The sequence below is a fragment of the Ambystoma mexicanum genome, chromosome 13, assembly GCF_040938575.1.
Source record: "Ambystoma mexicanum isolate Mex_15411 chromosome 13, UKY_AmexF1_1, whole genome shotgun sequence".
NCBI lineage: Eukaryota > Metazoa > Chordata > Amphibia > Caudata > Ambystomatidae > Ambystoma > Ambystoma mexicanum.
In genome coordinates, this window is record NC_090938.1 from 84291833 (window position 1) to 84313653 (window position 21821).

Consider the following 21821-nt stretch of genomic DNA (forward strand, 5'->3'; position numbering starts at 1 on the left):
GCAGGAAGACAAGCATGCCCAAAATGCGATGAGGAAGACGCTGATATGGCACACATGTTCTGGTCTTGCCCAGTGATTGAAGCTTTTGGGGGGGGGGGGGTTAGGGGGGGGGGGGGAGTGGCACGGAAACTAGCGGATAAAGGGGTCTCGCTCAACATAGATACAGCCTGGGACTGCCTGTTGGGAGGGTTTCCCAGACCACGGAACACTAAACACCTTGGGAAACTGAGGGACCTGGCATATGTGCTTGCTAAAAGAAGGATAGCTATGGGCTGGAAGCAATGCCACAAGCCACGGGTAGAGGTATGGTGGCGGGACTTGCAAAAATGGGCAGAGGCTGCAACGGTGGTGTGGCAGGAGGCATGTAGCAAGTGCGGGGAAGAAGATGTGGGTAACCTGATGGCTTGGAGAATGTTAATAACAGGACTGTTTGGCACAGTAGTGGATCCTGCAGCTTCGGAAGGAAGCGATACCCAGCCACACGCAGCGGATACAGAACTAGAAATGCAAATAAGCTCTTGAGGGGGGGGGGATTTGGGGAGCAGTAATGAGCGTTAATTGATGTTCACGAGTTTATTGTAAATAATGCTGTAAGTTTGGTTTGTATTGTTTATTTTTCAAAATAAAAATCTTTAAAAAAAAAAAAAATGTGAAACCAATACAACTAGCTCATTCATGCAGAGTAAAGAGCTATCCAGTACTGACATTGACGTATTACATCTGAAACCATGTACTGAGACGAGGAAGAGAACTGCAAGGATGAAGAGCACTCAGGTAAATTGAAGTGAGCAGTCTAGTCCTTTAACAAATCTGATGTTTCAGAACAACTTCCTTACCCAACGCAGGAGTTTAAATCTAGCACAGCTGAGAGCCCAAGGTGAATCCCTCTGGGTAACAGTGACCGGGGAAGCAACGCAGACAGCTGGAAAACAGTGCCGGGCATACGCAAGACCGACATGCAGGCAAGTCGCTGCTTGCTGGGGAAGAGAGAATGGTTCCTCAGGAGCTCACTGACCAGCTAGAGGCAGGGGCGTCTTACTGTGTCCACAGCAACACTGAGGCGAGAGTGGACCGCAAGAAGGACACGGGATGCCACAGATTAACAACCGAACCAAGAACAAGTCCAAGGACTACTGGAGCCTCAAGACAGAATCCTGCCGACCAGAGGATGCGACCTGAAAACAAAAAGGTGCGCGGGCTGGTGGGGATTGACAGGTGGTCTGGGAAAGCCGGGTGAACTACATAAAGGACCGAAGGAGGGTCAGAAATTATTGTGGACTAATACATTAAAAAGAATATGGAGAAACAAGAGAGCCGATATCCCAGTCATTAATAAGAGCATGACGAGAGAAAACTTACGCTGCAGGACCAGGCTATTACAGTCAACAATTGTGAGTCTGGACCCACACTGATATAAAGTATTTATTGTGAACAATGAATAAAATAGTCTCTCAGATATATATGTGGCTTTGTGGTGAGAAGTTCCTCTCTATATGAATCAACTATGTTCTCATTTGCACAAATATTAATGTTGTAAAAGCATCACCAATCTGTGATATCAACGGAGAGAGCGGTAATCGATTTCTCCACCTTTCTATCTATATTTCTGAACTGTTTCCCGTTTCAGAAATTGATCCCCCCCCAAAACACAAAATAGGGAAAATACCCAATTGTGGTATAGAAAGTATAAGGGAGTCAGAGACTCGGCGTGAAAGCAAGATTGGAAACAAGGAACACTACATTTGGCAGGAGAGTAAAACCAAACAAACCAAGGTTCCATTGCAAGTTTGGAACCCGCACCCAAAGGAGAGACCAAGGATAAAAGGGTCTGGGACCCCAATCAGAAATAACAGGGGCTGGAGCCCTATACAAGAAACAAAGACAATATATGAGATAACTGGGTCTTGGCAGGAGAGTATACCACGGTCCCTCAAGTCTTGCAAGTCTGGGATTCGCACCCAAATAAAAGGTTGGAAACAAAGGGGTTTAACACCGTGGGATCGAAGAATGTATTGCAATTTTGAAAAAACAAGTGTTTTGTATGTGAAGAGACTGGAAAGACATGTATCCTTTTGAAGTCCAGGGAAACGGAGCAACAGTCAAATACTGAATAAAAAAAATATTTAAAAAATCTTTAACATTGTTTTTGAATCCTTTGGAAGGCCGACTGGTTTAAGAACATTTATATTTCCTTGATGAACACTGCTTTATTTAGAGCAAGATCACTTTTGCACCATTTTGTTATTATTTTGTTGCACCAATTTGTTAGTTTGAAGTGCGAAGGACAGAGATAGGGCTTGGGGGCGTGACTGGGACAGACTTTACACTTTGGGACATGCTGACTGTTTTCACTAGTTCTGCTGAGGCAGTTAATCTCCTCTTAAATTTAGGGATAGAGAGAGGTATTTTTCCCCAACCTTTTGTGGTCAATAAAAGTCTATACCCAAAAACATGTCACGCTTGTGTCCGAGCTTTCCTTCTGGTACCTCACAGTGCATGATAAATCTTTGCTGGAATTTCTAACCAAGAGGTTTAGGGCTGGTCTGTGCCTGGACTCACCTGCAATCCTCTTTTGGTTACTACAAAGGCCCTTGAGCTGGGGTCAGCTTTTCCCCTGGTATCACTGCAGGCAAGGCCTCGCCTAAAACACTACTGTGCTCCTCCCAAGCATAGATGACTGCCTTGGAGCACTATACTTGCTCCACAGGTGCACACAATGCTTTAAATGCAATTCAATATCGGTGTGGGTGGCACTTGGAAGGGGGGGTAAAATTGGTCTTGGTCTAGGCGTGGCGTAAAGGAGAGGCTGGTGCCTTCATGCCACTCTTTAGTGAGGCGCATGAAGTATTCTTGGGGAATATGGAGTTTAAAGTGGGGGTTAATATCACACAGCCTCAACAATAAAGCCAGAGAAATCACCATCAAAATTTTTCATTCGTAAGCATCTCCATCAGAATCTATGTACAACACAGCTGTCCTAGGAGACGTGTGGGGTGAATGGAGGTGGTGGGTGGACACCAGGAGTTCCCATGGATCTTCAGTTGGCTGTGACAAAACCCTTGAGAGAACCCATACGAAAGGGGAGGAGAACAAATAACACAAATGAAAGCTACTTGGTGCCCTTCATTAAAAAACATTTTTTTAAATGTGTTTAAAAGAAATACAAATCACAGAGCATTTTGCGAAATAAGAAGGAACACAAATGTGTATACATAACATATCTGCGACAGTGATTCAAGCCTGCAACCCTTCAATCCCTCCGAGCACAACATGCAAACTGGCCTTCCTATTCATTTAATACGATTACACCAGAGCAATTTGTGAAAGCAAACTACATATCCGTTTGAAGAGAAGGAGCGAAGGAAGTCAGTTGTTGGCTGTCCTGTTTTAGTAGGCAGACAGATGCCCAGCAAATATTTATTTCACAGGATGCTCATGTCCTAGTCCTTACTGCAAGTCACCCATGCATGCTCGGAGGCTCTTAAAACAGAACCATGTGCTTACAGGTGGGTGGGGGCTGAAGGAGCCCTTGATGTGTCCCGGCTCACGGGCAGTTTTTGGAAAATGCTGGGGCTCTGCCCTGGCTTGCCAAGACCCACTTGGAGCCCTGGTTGCACATAGCCCTTCGACCTGGATAAGATTATTCAATTCAGGGGTCGGTGGTAATCCAAACACTGATGCTTTACCTCAACACATGGAAGACCTTTACATGGACGAGCTCGCTGCTGTACATGGTCGGGCTACACGCGGTAAGCAATCTATAGGGAGGTAGGTTCAAAACTCAGTTCAGGCTTCATTCTTTAGTTACATCTTCAAACATGGGTTAAAAACTATCAACTGCCTCACAGTATCCCCACTAGCAGGGTAGTAAGCCTCCCACTGACTTTCCTGGAATGTAGCAGTAGAACACCCACACATAGTAGTACCCACACATAGAAGTAGTATCCGGTCACGCTGACTCACAAATGACATCCCACCCACCAACATTTCTTGTCAGGGGTGGCATGGGGGTGAGGGGATGGGGGGGGGGGGGGGGGGGAGTAGGATGGCACACGCTCCTTTAACATTCCAGGTGTTGCCATCATATGTTGTCATACCACAAACATAGTCCAGATTGCTTTTTTCTTTGACAAACTACAGAGGCATAACAGGACCAGAATTCCCAGACTGCACTCTGCCTATTCAACACAGAAGTTAATAAACCCTCTTTTTCACTCAATGTAGACATTGCTAAAGAACCACATGTCCAAGAATGCATAGTGTTATGCATCACACTTCGAATAGGTTCCTGTTCATGATTGGACCTCCAATATCACATTGGATGGACCCCGCGCAAATTCCACAACAAATTGCAGAAAGCCTTTTCTTATTTATATTAAGCTCACATAGTGATGCTGGTCTCAGCATCCACTCTGCCTTGCAAGAGCTGTCCCCACCGTCCTACAAATTGATGAATCCACAACATTGTGTGTCCCATGTGCACCCAGCCTCCATCAACACAGCATCCGTACAACAGATATTACAGGTGGCCATCTACCCTCCCCCAGTGCATACAAAACAACATGTCTCGGGGGGATAGCTCAAGGGCAACGTGCTCGCCTTGAAAGCAAGGCTAAACGGAGCAGCACAGGTTCGATCCCTGGGTCCGCACTTAGAAACCTCTGGATATTAAGCACGTTATAAATAACCGATCATATCATATCAAGAAATGTACATTACTCTACTCCATGGCTGTGAAACCTTCGGGTCGCCAAAGGTTTTCAACTACAACTCCCATTAGTTCAAGATCCAATATTGAATGCGGAGACATCATGGGAGCTGTAGTCAAAAAAAATCTGGAGAGCCAGATGTTGCAGACCCCATGTGCTTCTCAGAATATATGCTCCTGCAAGCCTACATTTGTATGGATTCAACCCCCTTTCCAAAGTAAAGAGTCCCCTAGAAGACTAAATGCTCAAGAATGTACTACGCATCACTAAATGCAGCTTTCCCCCATAAGATTACCTTTCCAATAATACACAATCTTCCTAAATTAAGTCTACAATAAAAGAGCGACATGTCCCAGAATCCAATCAGCCTTCTCACTAAACATGTTCATGCCGGTCTACATGTTATAACACACTTTGCCTCACTTCCAGCAGATGAATTAGCGCAACCACATATACCAAATTGCCCACCTCAGTAAGGAGGCACACCCCCCCACCCTCCAATAATTTGGCATTTATATAGCGCTACGAACCCTCAGGTATCTGAGCGCTGCTTATTATTACCCACGTGTGTGGTGCTCATAGGTCTCCATGTCACTGTAATAATAATGTAGAAGACCCTATACAGAACTAAATGGTCCGGCATAATAAATAACTGTCTCAGTATGCAACACCAACAAGGAAATTACATGTTGCAAATCTCACAAAAGTTTTTTTCAGATTGAGATATGGTTTCCCAGTTTCCCAAGTCTACCTAAATATTCTTCCAATCTCATGGACGTTTACTACTATGTCCATGTTGATACCTGAACTCTGTTCCCCCCCCCCCCCCCCCCGCTGTGTTTTCCCCAATTTGGGGTCTTGGCCCTTATGGTTTCCTTTGTTGCTCAAATTTGCAGCAGGGCTCATAGGAAGCGGCGAGGGACAGTCCTGCTACAATTCATCCTTTCGGAGGGCTCTACTTCTTCGGAGCTCAGGTCAGTTCTTCCACATTATCAAGTGGTCAGAATAGCAAGCAACGCCAGGAAAAGTTTTTGCAAGTCCCCCCCAGCACTTCAAGACATCACACAGGAGGTGCAACACCTCAAGAATGAGAACACCACTTTCAGGCAGATGGATGCTGCAGCTCCTTCTAGTGCTAGTACCTCCTTTACCATCCATGGCTGTAAAGTTTGATGGTAACCCTAAAAAACTGAAAGAGTTCTTAGAAGCCTGCATTGTCCAATTCACTTTGAAACCAGCCTCATTTCCTACTGACCACAATTAAAGTTATTTTTATGTTTTCCAACCTAACTGGAAGAGCACTAGTTGGGCAACCCTGTCGGTAGTGACGAACAATCAAATCCTAGACTCATATCCTGCCTGTGCCAACAGCATCCAAGCCATGTTTGGATGCAAAGAACTAACTATTACAGCTTCTGGATATCCGATAAGGTTCATCTGACATTTTAACCTATGTCACCCATTTCAAGCATTTTTCTGCCGAAACCACCTATCCAGATGATGCCCTGATTACGCTTTTTCGGCGTGGCCTTTCAGAAGACCTTAAAGACGAACTATCCAGGGTCCCTAGACCTCCCAATCTTAAGGAGACGATCGCCCTCGTCTGACTGCTAGATTTCCGACAAAAGGAGCGCGTCTCTGAGAAACGCAGACATCGAACACCAAGGAACCCAGAGATGGCTAAGTCCAGTTCTCGCTTGCCTTCAGAGGAGGAACCCATGCAGTTAGGCTTTGCCAGAGGACCTTTAAGTCCTGAAGAGAGAAACTGTCGTAAAACCCTGGGCCTCTGCATGTACTGCGGTTTAGACAAACACTAACTAAACGACTGTCCCATAAGTGCCTCCAAGACAATCGGGGAAACTCCAAACCTCAGTCGTAAAGGGAACAATGGCTCAAGGGGGTTTTCTCTGTTCCCAAACCAAGGCTACCCAAGATAAAGTGATGCTAGTTCTTAAGGTAAATCTGCAGTCGCATGGTTTGCTTTTCCCAGATGTTCCTGTCCTTATTCATTGTGGAGCAGCAGGGAATTTTCTGGATGACCAGTGAGCACTGGAACACAATATTCCTCGCCAACCCATTCCGTTAGAAGGAGTAGATGGTTCTCCATTGTCCTTCGGACACATGGAACAAACAAAGGAATTGAACATGACCCTTTCATCCCATTCTGAGGACATCCAATTTGATCTAATCAAGACTGCCCACTACCTGGTCATCCTGGGACTCCCTTGGCTATGCCAACATAACCCGTATATCAACTGGGTAGCCGGAACTATGTTTCTGAGATTTGCATTCTGTCTAACTCACTGCTAACGTGATGGATCTATTGGTTTCAACACTCAGGAAGACCACGAAAGCAAGACAGTACATCAGTTACAAACCCATCCTCCTGAGTATCATGCCTATCACCAAGTCTTTTTGGAAGAAGAATATAAAACGCTTCCTCCTCATAGGAATGAGGATTGTGCTATAGACCTTGTACCTGGTCTTCCAATACCATTTGGACGCATGTACACCCTCTCCAGACCAGAAAAGGAAGTGTTACAGCTATATCTACAAGCCAATCTACATAACAGTTTGATAACGGAGTCCAAATCACTGGCTGGAGCCTCGATGTTCTTCATCCCTAAGAAAGGGACTACCGAATTATGGCCCTGTATGGACTACAGAGGTTTAAACAAGATAACTGCAAAGGACAAATACAACCTTCCTATAATCCCAGACGTCCTCGAAGCTGTCAGCAGGGCCTCTGTGTTTCCAAACTTCACCTAAGAGGCGCATACCATCTCCTCCGGATTCGTAGTGGGAATGAGCGGAAAACATTCCACACTCCCTTTGGCCACTATGAATACCATGTAATGCCTTTTGGTCTGGCCAATGCTCCTGCGGTTTTCCAGCATTTTATGGACAACCTTTTTTCCGATCTCATTCTTCACTCTGTTGTCAATTACCTGGATGACATATTGATCTTCTCCAAGTCCCTCCAAGAACACAGGGTTCACATCACTGATGTACTCTCACGGCTCTTAAAAAAAAATCCTCTTTCAGCCAAACTAGAAAAAAGTCTCTTCCACCAACCTACTGTCTCTTACCTGGGATAAGTTTTGTAAGCAGACGGAAAAGCCATGGATCCAGCAAAAGTCAAGGCCATTCTGCGATGGAAGGAACCATCCTCCATCAAGGACATACAAATATTCCTGGGATTCGCAAATATCTATAGGAAGTTTATTCTGAATTTTTCTTAAAGGATTTCACCCCTGACAGCAATACTCAAGAAGATTGTTTTTCTTTGGAACGTAGTCACCAGCAAAGCTTTCAAGACATAAAGGAACTCTTCACCAAGGCTCCAATATTTAGAGTACCAGATCAAGGCGAACCATTCTTCCCGGAGACAGACTCATCTAATGCTGCACTTGGTGCTGTTCTCAAACAGGAATGGAACGGGCAAGAGCATCCCATTGCCTATTTTTCTTATACTTTAACCACTTCAGAAAAATATTATACAGTGTTGGAAAAATAACTCCTTGCCATATAGAAACCCTATACCGAATGGCAACATCTCCTTTTGGGTTCTACTCATCAAGTCACCATCAGGACGGACCATCGTAACCTAAGAGTACCCCAAAAACACGAATGTCAAAACAGCAGGCAGGCCAAATGGGCTTATTTCTTTTTGCAATATGACCTTCCTTTTACCTTTCTTCCCGGAATAGAGAACCATATGGCTGATACTTTGTCTTGACTGGAATCTCCCTCTGAAGTTTCCCCTCTGCAGGAAAATAATTCTTTTCTTTATTCCATAACCACCTTCCAACAAGAAATCCTTAAGGCCACAGACCTAAAAGATCTCGACACCAAACAACTCATCCAACAGTTTGGCTTGACAGAAGATCAAGGTCTACTGTTCAAAGGTAAACTATTGTTCATTCCTACAACAGCAGATAGTGCATTTATTCCACAACGTCAAGGCTGCTGTCATCGAGGCATTCGTGTCACCCTGGACAATGTTCCAAGGCATTTCTGGTGGCCGGACCTTAGGGAACAAGTCAAGACTTATGTGTCTTCCTGTTTAGTCAGTCAGCAAGTCAAGACTTCTCGAACACAGCCTTATTGTAAACTGATGCAATCAGCTCTCCCTTCTCGTCCTTGGCAACTATCAGTACCGATTTCATTGTTGACCTATCCCTTTCTGACAATAAGACAACCATCATGGTGACTGTGGACTCATTAACCAAGTTACCCATTTCTCTGAAGTTACTCCATACTCTTGGATCGAGGTTCACAGTACACCGCCACCTTTTGGAAATTGGTCTTCAAGATCTTGGGAATCAAAAGTTACTTAAAAGTTACCACCCTCAGTCCAACGACAAACCTAGAGGTTAAATCAATCATTCGAGCAGTACTTAAGGTGCTTTACATCAGCCTGACAATTGGGCAAACCTACTTCCATTTGCCAAATTCGCTTACAACAACTCCCTGTATAACTCCATGGAAGTCAGTCCATTCTTTTGCAGACTCCAAAGGTCCTTCACTAGATCATTTCATAGTCAAGATCCAAAAAGGCCACTCTGCTGCCCTACAAGCTCTGACAGATGCCAGAGCTGCCTGCAAGAAACAAGCCAATCAACAGCGTCTACAGACCCCACCTTTGCTCGTTGATGACTTAGTGTGGTTTTCCTCTCGCTTTCGTCCAAGACGTTTGGTTCCATCCAAGTTAGCTACATAGTTTTTTGGCCCTTTTAGGATAACCCACATCGTGGGCCCCGTAGCATCTAGATTGGAACTACCTAAATCCTGGTCTAAAATTCATCCCGTTTTTCACATCTCAATTAAAACCTCATTTACCTGATCCTTTTCACAGAAGAAACAACCAACCTCCAGCCCCGATCGACACTTCATTTGGACCTGAATATGAAGTCAAATGCATTTGTGATTCCCAATATTACCGTGGTCGATTACATTACCTCTTAGACTGGAAGGTTATGGCCCTGCAGAATGCATCTGTGAGCTCCACTGCCCATGCCCCACAACTCCTATGTCATTTTCATAGGCTGCATCCCTTGAAACCAGGCTTATGGACCCCTCGGAGGGGGCATCCTGTTAGGACCATGGTCAACACTTGGTCCATTTGGCATTAATGGAGAAGGACCCTCATGGCGTTTTAAGCTTTACAAGATGGCTGCTGGTTGGCCCCCCTCTCAAAGCTTCCAGTGCTCTAGCACTCTCCCAAGATGGCGCCCGAGATTCTGGGACTTCACCATCAAATCCTATACTTAAGGATCTTACAGCTGTCAGGTAACTGTGTCGCTTCTGCATTCGAAGCCCCAACACTTGTTGATACTTTGTATCCTGCCTTGTTTTGCCTCTGTCACCTTTTCCTTTGCCACCGGCATCTCCCAGCCGCTCGGCATCCCTATTTTCCCCCTCTTCTCTGGTCCCATTCTCGGTTCCCCTTTCTTGCCTGGCTCCCTCATGCTACCTTTCTCTCCACATTGCGGCTTCTCTGAATTCTGTTACCTCCACGGCTCTTGCCGTGTGCAGCTGTCACTCACTCCATAGCGGCCCCTCCACGGCTTACTGTGTGCAGTTTTCACATAGTGCAGTACCTCCGCTCCAGTACCTCTGATCCAGTTATCTTTCTAGCTCTCGCTGCCTGCAGACCTTCGCGGCTCCCTCCGCTCTCTGCATTCATCGCGGCTGACCCGCTCCACCTTCTGCTTCCTTCCCTCGATTGGAATCCTTCATTCTGCTACTGAGTTCCTGCATTGGATAACGCCCTCTTGAAGCTAAATCCTACCTCAACTCTGGGTTTTTTCCCCTTCGCTGGTTGTTTTTCAATTTGGGGGCTTGACCCTTAAGGTTTCCTTTGTTGCCCAAATTTGCAGCAGGGCTCATTGGAAGCGGTGAGGGACAGTACTGCTACTACAATTTATCCTTCCAGAGGACTCCTTCTTCGGAACCCAGGTCAGTTCTTCCACCTTATCAGGTGGTCAAAATACAACAATGCACTAAAGCTGGCGCAGTGGCAAATGGAGTCGAACAGGCAAACAGCGGTTAGAAGAACAATAGAACACAAAAAGCAGCAAGTGGGCCTGGTGGTTCGCTCGGCTGCAAACATGGTTGGATCACGGTCCGCCCGGTTCATGTTAAAAACATTGATCTGGTTTTCATGAGCTGCGAGTCCCACAGCAGGCTCTCAAGGTTGTTCCTTTTGTCGGGGTCTCAAGCACGAGGGAGGACGGCACACACCTTCAGGAATCCTGCTACATGACGAGGTCCTAGGCAACAGGGTGGCTGGCAGAGATGCAGGTTTTGGTCCAGCAGCAGAGAATATCCGCAATGATCCCTAGGGATGGTTAGTGGCACAGAGTTTGCCTTGCAACACTTGCCGTGACCTCACAACTGTGGGACTTTAGAAAAGACTGTTTTCTCAGCAGGGTCCAGCAAATTCTTGTTCCAGGGATGGAATCCAGAGATGATTCAAAGAATCGATGTGAAATCCCCTTCTTTTAAAACGTGGAAGCCCACAGGTGATTGGACTAAAGTTAGCCTGCTTTAGGGGTCCAATCCCTGCTTTTGAAATGAGTTGACTTTCCCCTTCTGGCATCACACCCACAGTCCTTTGTTCTACAGGAAACGGAGAAGTTGTAAGAGGGGGGAGAGGGACAAGATGGCAGTATCTTCCCCAGACTGTACAGATGTCTCCCTGGCTAAACTAAAGCCTGCCCCCTTGTGATATGTCATTTATGACGTGCCTATACACAAGTGTTTCAAGGCTGGAAAAGACAAGGGAGGGAAGACGGAGCTTGGACAAGACAAACAATCTTACTAGGCCTTGTGACATTCAGATTCTGCAAGTGTGACGACACAAAGTGCAGGCGAAGGGAGAGGGAGAAGAGCCGGGGAGAGGGAAGGGGAAAGTGCAGTCAGGGCAGTGCGGCTTTGAGTAAGTGCAGAGGAGGCCGGTGAGAGGTTGCAGATACAGCCCCTAAATGCGCGGTAGGCCAGGAGGCAGTGGGGGTGAGACTCATCAGGGGGTACTGGGACCCAGTGAGATTCTGAGGGTAGCAAGCAACCCGTCGGCATAGCAAACAGGTAGGAAGAGAGAAAGCGGAGGAGAAAAAGAAGGTTTTGAGCTGCTTCAGGAACTTCAGGTGGTCCGGCTCAAGTTTGAGCGGGGCAGGGAGGCCATTCCAGAGGAGAGATTGCTACCCCCACTCTCTGCCTGGAGAAGCGTCTGCCCCCAGAGAGTTGGAGGTAAGGTAGCTAAGCGATAAGCTCGGGAAGGAAGGTATTTAGGAAGAGAGCGTTGGATGTAATTCGGGTGCTGCCCCAGAAAGCCTTGTGGGTGATGCAGAGGGTCTTGAACTTGATCCTTGCAGCCACTGTCAGCCAGTCTAGAGATTTCAGGGCTGCAGAGATGCGATCCCTAGGCTTGAGGCCAAAGATAAGTCTTGCAGTCCTGTTCTGGATTAGTTGCAGAGGGTGGAGAGTAGAGGAAGGCATATTGAGAAAGAGGCTTTTGCAGTAGTCAAGCCTAGAGAGAACCAGGGCTCTGAAGACAGTGAGCTTCTGGGGGAAAGTGAGAAAGGAAAGAATATCTCTGAGGAGGTGCAGCTGGTAGTAGGACTTCTTGGTGAGGGCTGTGATTTGAGAAGGGAAGGAAAGTGTGGCGTCGAAGATGACACCAATGTTTTTTGCCTCACAGGAAGGCAAAGGAGGGTGGCCAGATTGAGAGAGGGAAAGCAGGGGCCGGGGTCCCAATGAGAAGGATCTCAGTCTTACTGGCATTAAGGCAGAGATTGTTGGAGGTGAACCGATTCTCAATAGAATCAAAGGCCTTGAGAACTGCAGCACCTTGGTGTGAGGCCTAGCCCTTTGTGAATGGGTGTGCTCTTTGATTCCTGTGTCCAGGCCAGCTTTCTGTAGAGTGTCTGTCCCTGGGGAAAAGGGTGCTACCTGACCTTACAACACAGAGGCAATCCCCCAAAGCTACAGTCCTTCAGTGGGCAGGGGGAGCCTCATCTGAATGAATGTACATAACCTTTCCACATTTGAACTGAGCCCACGTGTGTTTTTTTCAATTTAATGTGGCCTGGGTAACTGAGCTATGCTGGCCACCATACCCTAACTCAGCTATGGATTATATTTACAGTTTACAGTGTCACCAGGACAGGATCGTCAGAGTTGTGCCATTTTTGAAACAGAGGTGTATAAACCCATGCGCAGCAGAGACTTGGCAGTCACTGCAGCTGTCAAGAAGGTACCTGTGACCGCTGAATATGCTCTGTGCCACTGGTAGAGCAGGCATTGCAAATCAAGATACCGATGAAGTAGGGCACAAGTACAAACTTTGCTTTTGGCATGGAGCTTATTAGAAGATCTCCCTCTGAGAGATGGAATTACACACCATTTTATAAATTAATGAAAATAAAAAAAGCTAGGGCTTCTACATCCTTGCCAGATAACAATTCACCACAAATAATATCTGTCAAATGTGGCTCATTTAAAGAGACAGTTTCCTTTTCCTTATTTTTAGACAATGCCAAGTAAATAATAAGGGACCATTGTTTCCAGCCTCAGTACAACCAAATCCACCATAGCAGTTTGATAACAAATTGAAATTTTTCCAACACAACTTGCCTGTCAATAGATCTATATCCATGGGTCGGAATTTGAGCTCAATTAATAGGTATTTGGGTCACCTCGACAATAACGCTGCCAATTATCCCAATGCTTTAGAGCTCTGCGATTACTAATAAGGACAGGACGACCCTAGCAGGAAGGATTAAGGATTGCAACTAAAACACGGGCAGACCCCATCCCTGTACACTTACAAAGAGGATTGGTTTTGGTCTCATCAATTTACCTCTGATCACAGACATTGCACGCACTTTCCAGTCAACGCAAACAGGGTTGCATTTATTCACCCCCACAGAAAGTCTGTTCTCGCCTTCCTTTTACAACAAATAAATTCGAGAGGATAAGGAGTGTCTCCCACACACCAGGTTTGGGTCTTTGTTTTCTGCCTCCTCACAGGCTGTGTTTGAGCACTTTTTCTCTCATATACAGAGTAATGCGAGTGTCTCTCCCTGTGCTACCACACATGGTCATGATGTCTGCTCCCTGCACAGTGTCATTCATGGTCTCCAATCTCTTGATAGGTTTATTTCCTATATTTTTCCATTTGTAAGAAAAGCATCCAGTACATACTTTCTCGGAATTTTGCAATTTGTAGTCCTGAATATAAAATGAAAGGCAAAACTACAAGTCCCAGAAACCCAACTGAAAACACAGTACTGGAAGGCTTTCTCAATCATGGATTGGTGGAATTTGAGAGCTCTGTCTCTGCACCATTCTACCTTCCTGGACCAGATTATGGGATCCACTTCTGCACATGGACTCCCCTACCTTCTGGGACACTGCTGAGTGAACAGTTAGGTACTGTGCCAGTGCCATGGCATTGTTTCCTCCGTGAACATTGCCAGTGGATACCACGGGGCATATCTATGCCCCATGCACCCAAAACGGACAGAGCCAGGTCTCACTCACCTGTCAGCAGATTTTCATAGAGCTTCAGGGGCGCCCTGAGGAAGTACAGCAGGAAAAGCACCATAAGCAGCCAGAGCAGCCAAAGGTAGGCCCAGCACCGACCCAAGCAACGCCGCGCCCTCCGCAGTAGCCCCTCGGGCTGGGCGGCATTGCCTTCCTCCTCCCCGGGAGTACCGCAAGCCCTGCTCTCTGCCATCATGGAGAGGGGTAAACACGGGGGAGCATGGACACAAAAGAAGGACGAGCCATGACAACACCACGCCGGCAATAGAGACAGAGGAAAGACCATCCATGGTCAGCCTCTGACACCGCATAATAGAAGGAAAGACGAACAATAAGGATAACTGGGTACTAAAAAAAAAAAAAACAGGCTTCCAACTTCACTTTTGGGAGGGCATGCTGTTTTCCACAGCTCCATAGCCTTTAACTTTCCTCCAAAGACGTCTACATTTTTCCAACGTTTTCGCGTTACAGAGGTTGGAGATGAGCCGAATAAGTGTGCATCCTTCCATAGGTTAGTAATAGTATTTCGCTATTTCTTGTTTTAGGTTTTAATGCATTAGTTGACCGTAGAAAGGGTGCTTTAGAGATAGCTGCAGCAAAATAGGGGTTCAACATGTCCTTTAATATCTCAATAAACATCTTGGACGAGGACAAACAAACACACACTGATATACGAGCATTTATTTGCTGTGTGGATGTTTTTGCAGTAGTCTCGCGATTTACTGTCTCTGATGCACATTTTTTACAACAATTTTTTAACTTTCTCCGTTATACAAGTCATGGGGGTTAACCCCCTCTTTGCAAAATGTCCCCCTTACCAGCTCTGGATGGTATGTTGAGTGGCATGAATGGCAAACATAGTGGCTTTGTAGGGCTAGTAACAGTGTATAAATTATCCATTCATTGGAATTTGTATTATGTTTTAATAGTGATATTATACACAATCCCCTCCTGCCTGCGACGGCAAGAACTGTCACTGTTCCCCTCAACCTGTTCTGTTTATAGAAAGAAGTTGTGCCTCAAATGTGGTGCTGCCTCTGCATTGTGTAATGGGGCGTTCAGCGGGCCTTGCTGAATGCCAAGTGTAAATGACAGAGGCACACACCAGGTTCTACCACTGGAAGTCACCAGGTGAGCTTCACGTGCTTTTTCATCCTTATTTAGAAAAGCGGCATCTTCCTGAAGTGAGAGGAGTTCCTGGTCACTGTTTCGCTCCCCGCGTTGCAGTCACCATGTCATGCTCTTTCCCCACGATTGTCCAGGGTTGAGACTCATAGGATAGAGCCATCCAGGTATAATGAAGGGGGAGTCCAACTTGTATGGAGACCCCAAACATTACGGCAGCTGGGCTCACTTGCTTTGTAGAGTGCAGAGTCCACGGTACAAGAGGAGAAACCAAAAGCCTTTTGGTAGCCATGGTCTACATTGATCCTTTACTATCCTTACAACCTTGTTCATCTACGCCATAAATCGCTCAGCGTCTCCGTTGGCCTGCGGCCACTACAAGGTTATTAGTTGATGGCTGATGTTGAGATTGTATCGGGTATTTGGTGAATTCATCTACAGCTACCAGGAGTTATGTTGCATTGACTATTATACAAAAATGTATGCTGATGGCGTCCCACCATTACAGACTGCAGGATGGGCTGGCAATGGGTTTGTATGGATGCAGGCGCTGTGGAGCTTGGTGCGTGATGCATGCCGCCACTAGGGTTAGCACCTTCCGAGGACGTGGGGCATCCAGATACAGGATTTTAAAAATTATTGCATCTTGATGATCCCTTGATGCCCCTCTCGGTTTGTTGAATCACAATTTCGTGCCCTCTCAGCATTACCCCTACCGGGGAGCGTGATAACTTATGACAAATGCCAAACAGGTGCTGCAGCATTTCTGGTGCGGCTTTCGTGTGATGCAATGACATCAGGAATGTTCTCCATTCTCCAGTCAGGATGGCTTCAATGGCGATTTGCAGGCATGTGTCTTTCTGTGTTTCGTCTATAATGTCTTGCAGTTTCATTGTCTTCGGGCACACACATTTGACGATGTGGGATACATGTCAGTCTCTTGTGCTGCTTCACACTCTTCTGTTGTTGCTGGTCTGGGGTGCCGGGACAGGAAGTCTGCCGGGTTATCTGCTTCGGCTCTGTAACTAACTTCCACATTGAACAGCTGCAGTTTCAACATTCACCATGTGGGTATGTTTTATTTTTATTGGCTAGTGCCCTGCTGGTGAACGCAGTAGGATAGACTGTCCCGTCCGGGTCGGTTTAGGTCAGGCCTGTGGCTAGCCCTACAGGACTGGCGTCCACAAGCAGTTCCATGTTCCAGGTGGTGTCGAAAAATGCCATGGTAGCGTTCAATAGAATGCAGTCCTTTTTGTGTTGGAAGGCTGCCTCCTGTTGATTCCCCCCCACCCCCAATCCCAGGCAGTGTTCTTCTTTGTGCATTCTCTTAATGGCGCAAGGTCAGGAATGAACCTGCCACAATATGTGGCCATTTCTAAGAAACTGCAGGCTTTTGTTGCAGTGTCTGGTGATTTGGTATTCTTAACGTCGTTGACCGCTGTTTGTTCTGGGAACACTGCCTTTTCATTGTACACGTGCCCTTCCTTTTTGGCGTGGAGCTTGATCCGTGAGTCTTGGAGACGTTGCAGTGTTGCCGCTAATCTGGCATTATGTTCACCCTTGGTCCTCCCATACACAAGAATGTCATTCATGACGTTGCTCACGCCAGGTACTTTTCTAATTTCATTTTGGAATACCTCGGCGGTGGATGATATCCCGAATTTGAGAAGCTGATAGCTTTGCAGGCCCAGGTGTGAGGAAACGTTGTCATGTATTGAGTCTTTCGCCAGCTTGAGCTGTTATTAGCCAGATCACAGATCCAGTTTGCTAAAGAACTTGGCCCCTGTTAGATCAACAATTAGTTCGTCAATTATGGGGGTGATGTGTTGATCCCTGCCAATTGCCACGTTGGGCAGCCGCATATCAATGCATATGCAGACTGTGTGTGGCTGTTTTGGTTTAGCTATCACTGCCATGGGTGACACCCATGGGGATGGTCTTGTCGTCTTTTTGATAATGTGGAGATCCTCCAGTTTCTTTAATTCTGCGTCCACAACGGCTCTCATGTGGAACAAGACTCTCCTGTGCCTCACTTTCCCTGAGGTTCCACTGTTGGGTCGATATGTAATTTGACAGCGCTATTCTTAAGACAGTCGATGCCCTGGAAAAGCTTGGAGTGCTTCTCCATCAGGCATCCACTTTTTTTAGCTATGTATATTGAAGGCAAAGTGGACCAGGTTCAGTTGCTCAGCTATCTTACAACTGAGGAGTGTTTCTATGCTTGCGTCTGCCACATAGATTCGGGTGTTGCACTTTCTCTCATTTATATATCAGCTCTGACTTGAATGATCCCTTCACCGGCAATGGCTTCTTGCCTCTGTAGTGTGAGAAACCTGAGGGTATACTCCCAATAAGACCTAAAACATCCATTATTCAGGTGGCCAGGGAAGGGCTGGTGCTCTCAGATGCCAACCATGGGGGTGGACGAGCGAGGGAGAATCACCTGGGTAGGGGAACCCCAGGATCATGCTGAGGGGGGGGGGGATACCCCAGGTGAGCCACAGTATTATACAGTAGAGGGGAACAAGCAAGACAAGGTCTTTGAAACCTTTTATAAGCTGTACCAAATCGACCTCCCTTCAATCCAATGAACTTTCTCTTCTAAAAACCAACAACCCCTCTGTATAGATCGAATCCCCTAGGATTCCAATTTCCATTGCTCCCAAAAACAACCTATCCCAGAACCCTTGCATTTCTAATTCCTACTTGAATGATTCCAACCATTCTTATGCACGTCCCTCTGATTGTTTCCCACACTACCAACTGGGTCAGTTAAGAACACCATTGTTCTGACAACCCCCCTTGTTTATTTCACAACTCTGTCTATTCCCATTTATCCCGCAAACCCTACCAATCCTGTCCCTCTAATTGTCACTTGCTGAACTCTCAGTTGTAAGTGACCAACAACTACACTTCCCACCATTCCCCTATGCTCTGTTCTCCATCCCGGTTGTTCTCATCCATTTCACAAACCTTTCCCATTTTGTCCTTTTCAGTCTATCAACAGACTCTTTTATGATCATTGCATTTCTTCCCTCTTTTTCCACTCGGAACAGTTCCTCACATTGTGACAAACAGCAGACTTGTAATGCACCTGTTTACCTGACATGTCTCGACACGAGGTGTGATGCTGGAAATACATCGGAGGGACAGGGCCTCTGTATCCTTTTCCTTTAGTCCTTTTATCATGTATGTTTTGTCATGTTTTCAGCGCAGGAGTTCATGTGGGACTCTGGCAGTGCGGCTCTTCCTCTTTTTGGTTGTGGTGAACAGACCCTTGGGATACTCTTATGGCACCCATGGGTGGGGGTACAACCCTGTACTCCTAGTGTATGTTTGTGGGCAACCGTGTGGCCCACAGAGCAGGGTATGGGCTGGTGGCAACTCCATGCTGAATTGACAGGTGCTCCGAGTATCCTCCATTTTGGGATACCCAGTCCCTGCCATTGGAATCTGTTGATTCCTGATAGGAAACAAGATGGCCCCTGTGGCCTCTTGCTTTCTATCGCCTATTACCTTGTTTTCCCGAAGTCCCGGGAAGCCCTGACTCTGTCCCTTCCCCCTGACTGTTTGTTGGGTGGAAGTTCCATATATTGTATTGTGGGGAAGGCCAGGCCAGAGTGGCTGGGGCTTTCCCAATGACTGTATGTTGTGTGTGCGCCCGTGGGGTGGGACCTGGGTGAATGGAGTGTGTGACAAATACGCAATTCATGTTATGGGTGTCTAGTATCTGACAGCCCTGCCCGAAACTAGTATGTATGCAGTGTGGACTGCTGAATGGCTGGGTACTTGTCCGAATCCACATTCTGTGTTGTGAGTGTCTAGATGGAGAAGAATGGCTTGAATGCACTGTGAGCCTGATTGGCTGCCTGCATAAATGCCCTTCTGAATGATTAGTTGCCTGAGTGTGACCCAGCAGAGTGAATGAGAGACCAAACAGTATATCTGGGGACTTCTCACCAGGGGTGGACTGGCCTATAGGGAACTCTGGAGATTTCCCGGTGGGTCTCTGTACCCTGGGCCTCTTTTGTGTGGTATTTCCACATTTTCACATTGGAAAAGCATTGGGCTTGCTATAAATGTGTCATATGGGGCCACTTTTAAAATTATTTCCAGGGCCTCTTTTGGTCCCCAGTAATTATTTCCAGGGCCTCTTTTAGTTCCCTGTCCACCCCTGCGTCTCACTGATGGAAATTGTTCAGAAGGTGAAGTCGATACTTGATGCTTACTCTTGAAGCTGAGCCGGAAGACGAAGATGAAGCGCTGTTCCTTTCAATGTAATCTGAAAGCTGCTGTGCCTTCAAAAAACGGATCCAAGAGAGATCCTGCTAGGAGTCCTCTTCCCAAGCTACGAGGGACCATCGTGCACCAGCTGATCTTTGCCAAAGCTCACTGGAAGTCAGACCTACAAGAGGCTGCCAACCGGAGAAGGGGGCCGCAGCAGAATCTGAAGTGAAGCACCCGGACATCCAAGTCCATCGTCGTTGACCAGAGTTCGCAGGTTTTGCTATAACCGATGGAAGTCCATCGAAGTGTGTTGCCCAGAAGCGGGGACAACTTGACGTCATGCTGCTCAACGACCGGAGTTGCTACGCTCCACCTATGCCTAAGACATTTGTTCCAAGGACTCCCTTGTTGATCATCGTCGATCGATTTGTCTTGCTGGAGAAAGTCAAGGGCGTCAACCGAGGAGAATCCGCCGGTGTGTTTCCCGCCTCCCGAAGACCTCAAAGACACCGACGAAGTACCCAGAGCCAGCCGTGCTCACGTCCCGGTTGCCTACAACCCGACGCCCTTGCTGGACCAAGGTTCTTCATGAACTCTTTGCGGCAACAAACTATCGTCGTCTAGGTATACCGCACGCCACATCTTCACAGGACGTTCACAAGCTTTCGTCAACGAGCACCGCGAGGATCGACGCTGCTTCCCCAATAACAGCGATCACCTCTTCTTCACTTGGAATCTCGACGACTCGTGGCTACCGCCTTAAAGGGAGTTAACTCAAGAAGGACCCGTTGATGACTCATTGGAGAACTCTACAAAACCAGGTACATTGAGGTCGTAGAACCTTTAGAAGGAATCAAGACTATATTAAGCATATCTGGACTGGACTTGTCAATACGCTTTATTTACAGGTTGCCCGGGTGCTCAGATCCCCACACAGAACGGTCTCATTTAATTATTCACATTTTTTAAAGCACGCAGCAGCCCTTAGGCATCGTGGCGCTGTTACAGAAAGTCTTGCTGGTTACGGAGGAAAGAGAGCTTTGAGGTTACATGGCAAGCAGTGGTTACAAAACATAGTAGAGCTTCGTAGTTAGATGGCAATCAGTGGTTACACAATAGAGTTTACATGGGTGGTGGTTACATGATCATCCTTGGAAACATTAGGGGTGGGTGGAGGCACGGGATGCAAACTATATGGTAACTCTATATGCATGCTGTGTGAGCGTAGGGGTTAGTTGAACAGAGTGGTCTTGAGGGATTTGCGAAAGGTGGATAGGGAGGTTTCAGCTCTGAGAGCATTAGGAAGGGCGTTCCATAGTTTGGGTGCAATGTGTGGAATGCCAATGCCTCCGGCATTTGCTCTTTTGACAGGAGGAACTCGGAGTTGGTTAACATGGTGACTTCTTTTAGGGCGTGTTGAGGTGTCCCTGAGTATAGTTTCTGATAGGTAGGACAGGGCAGAGAGATTGATACATTTATGTGCTACGGTGAGGATCTTGAAATTGATCCTTTCCTTTACTGGGAGCCAATGGGAGTCTCGCCTTGACTGGGAGATGTGGTCTCTTTTGGGGATGGAGAGAGCTGCGCAGAGCGCGTTGTTTTGTACTGTTTGGAGCTTCTTGAGGTTTTTTGCAGAGGTGCTTGCCAGGAGGGCATTGCAAGTTTTGCTCCTATAGTGGCACGGGCGATGGAGAGTCTATTTTGAGTGGTGAGAAAGGGTTTTATGGCATTTATTAGTTGGTAGTCTGGGCAGAAGCAGAGGCAATGGTGCTAACTTGACGCGTCATAGAGAGGGTTGAATCAGTGTAGACCCCAAGGGTCTTTATTGAGGATGAGACAGGTGTGTGTTATCAATGGTGAAGTCGTTGTATTTTAGGTTGAGTTTGGGCAGTATTTCTTTGGGACCTAGGAGAATGATCTCGGTTTTGTTCCCGTTTAAGCAAAGGCCATTGGCAGCCATAGAGGTTTGAATGGTGGTGTAAATTTGAGGAGTGCAGCTGTGTCTTGGTTGTATGAGCCAGTGAGAGGGAAAAGGACGTGGGTATAGTCAGCATAATTTGTGTAGGTAGGCTATGTCGAGCGAGTCCAGCATGTCAAAAAGTAGTTTTGTGAATAAAGGCACACCACAGTGGATTGTGGTGGCGGGACGCATTGGCCTGATCGGAGTACACTTTCATAACCCTTCCTTCTAGAAGGAGGTAACCCATG

At 46.7% G+C, this 21821-nt stretch overlaps 1 protein-coding gene across 1 annotated transcript in view; it reads right to left on the minus strand.

Annotated features, from left to right (window-relative positions):
* The window catches only part of ST7L (suppression of tumorigenicity 7 like), a 427879-nt gene extending 413333 nt beyond the window's left edge, over positions 1–14546 (minus strand). Inside the window, exon 1 of the mRNA XM_069633325.1 lies at positions 14259–14546. Within this exon, the coding sequence (XP_069489426.1) occupies positions 14259–14457 (199 nt within the window). The 5' untranslated portion in view covers positions 14458–14546. The remainder of the gene's footprint in view (positions 1–14258) is intronic.
* Between the last annotated feature and the right edge of the window lie 7275 nt (positions 14547–21821).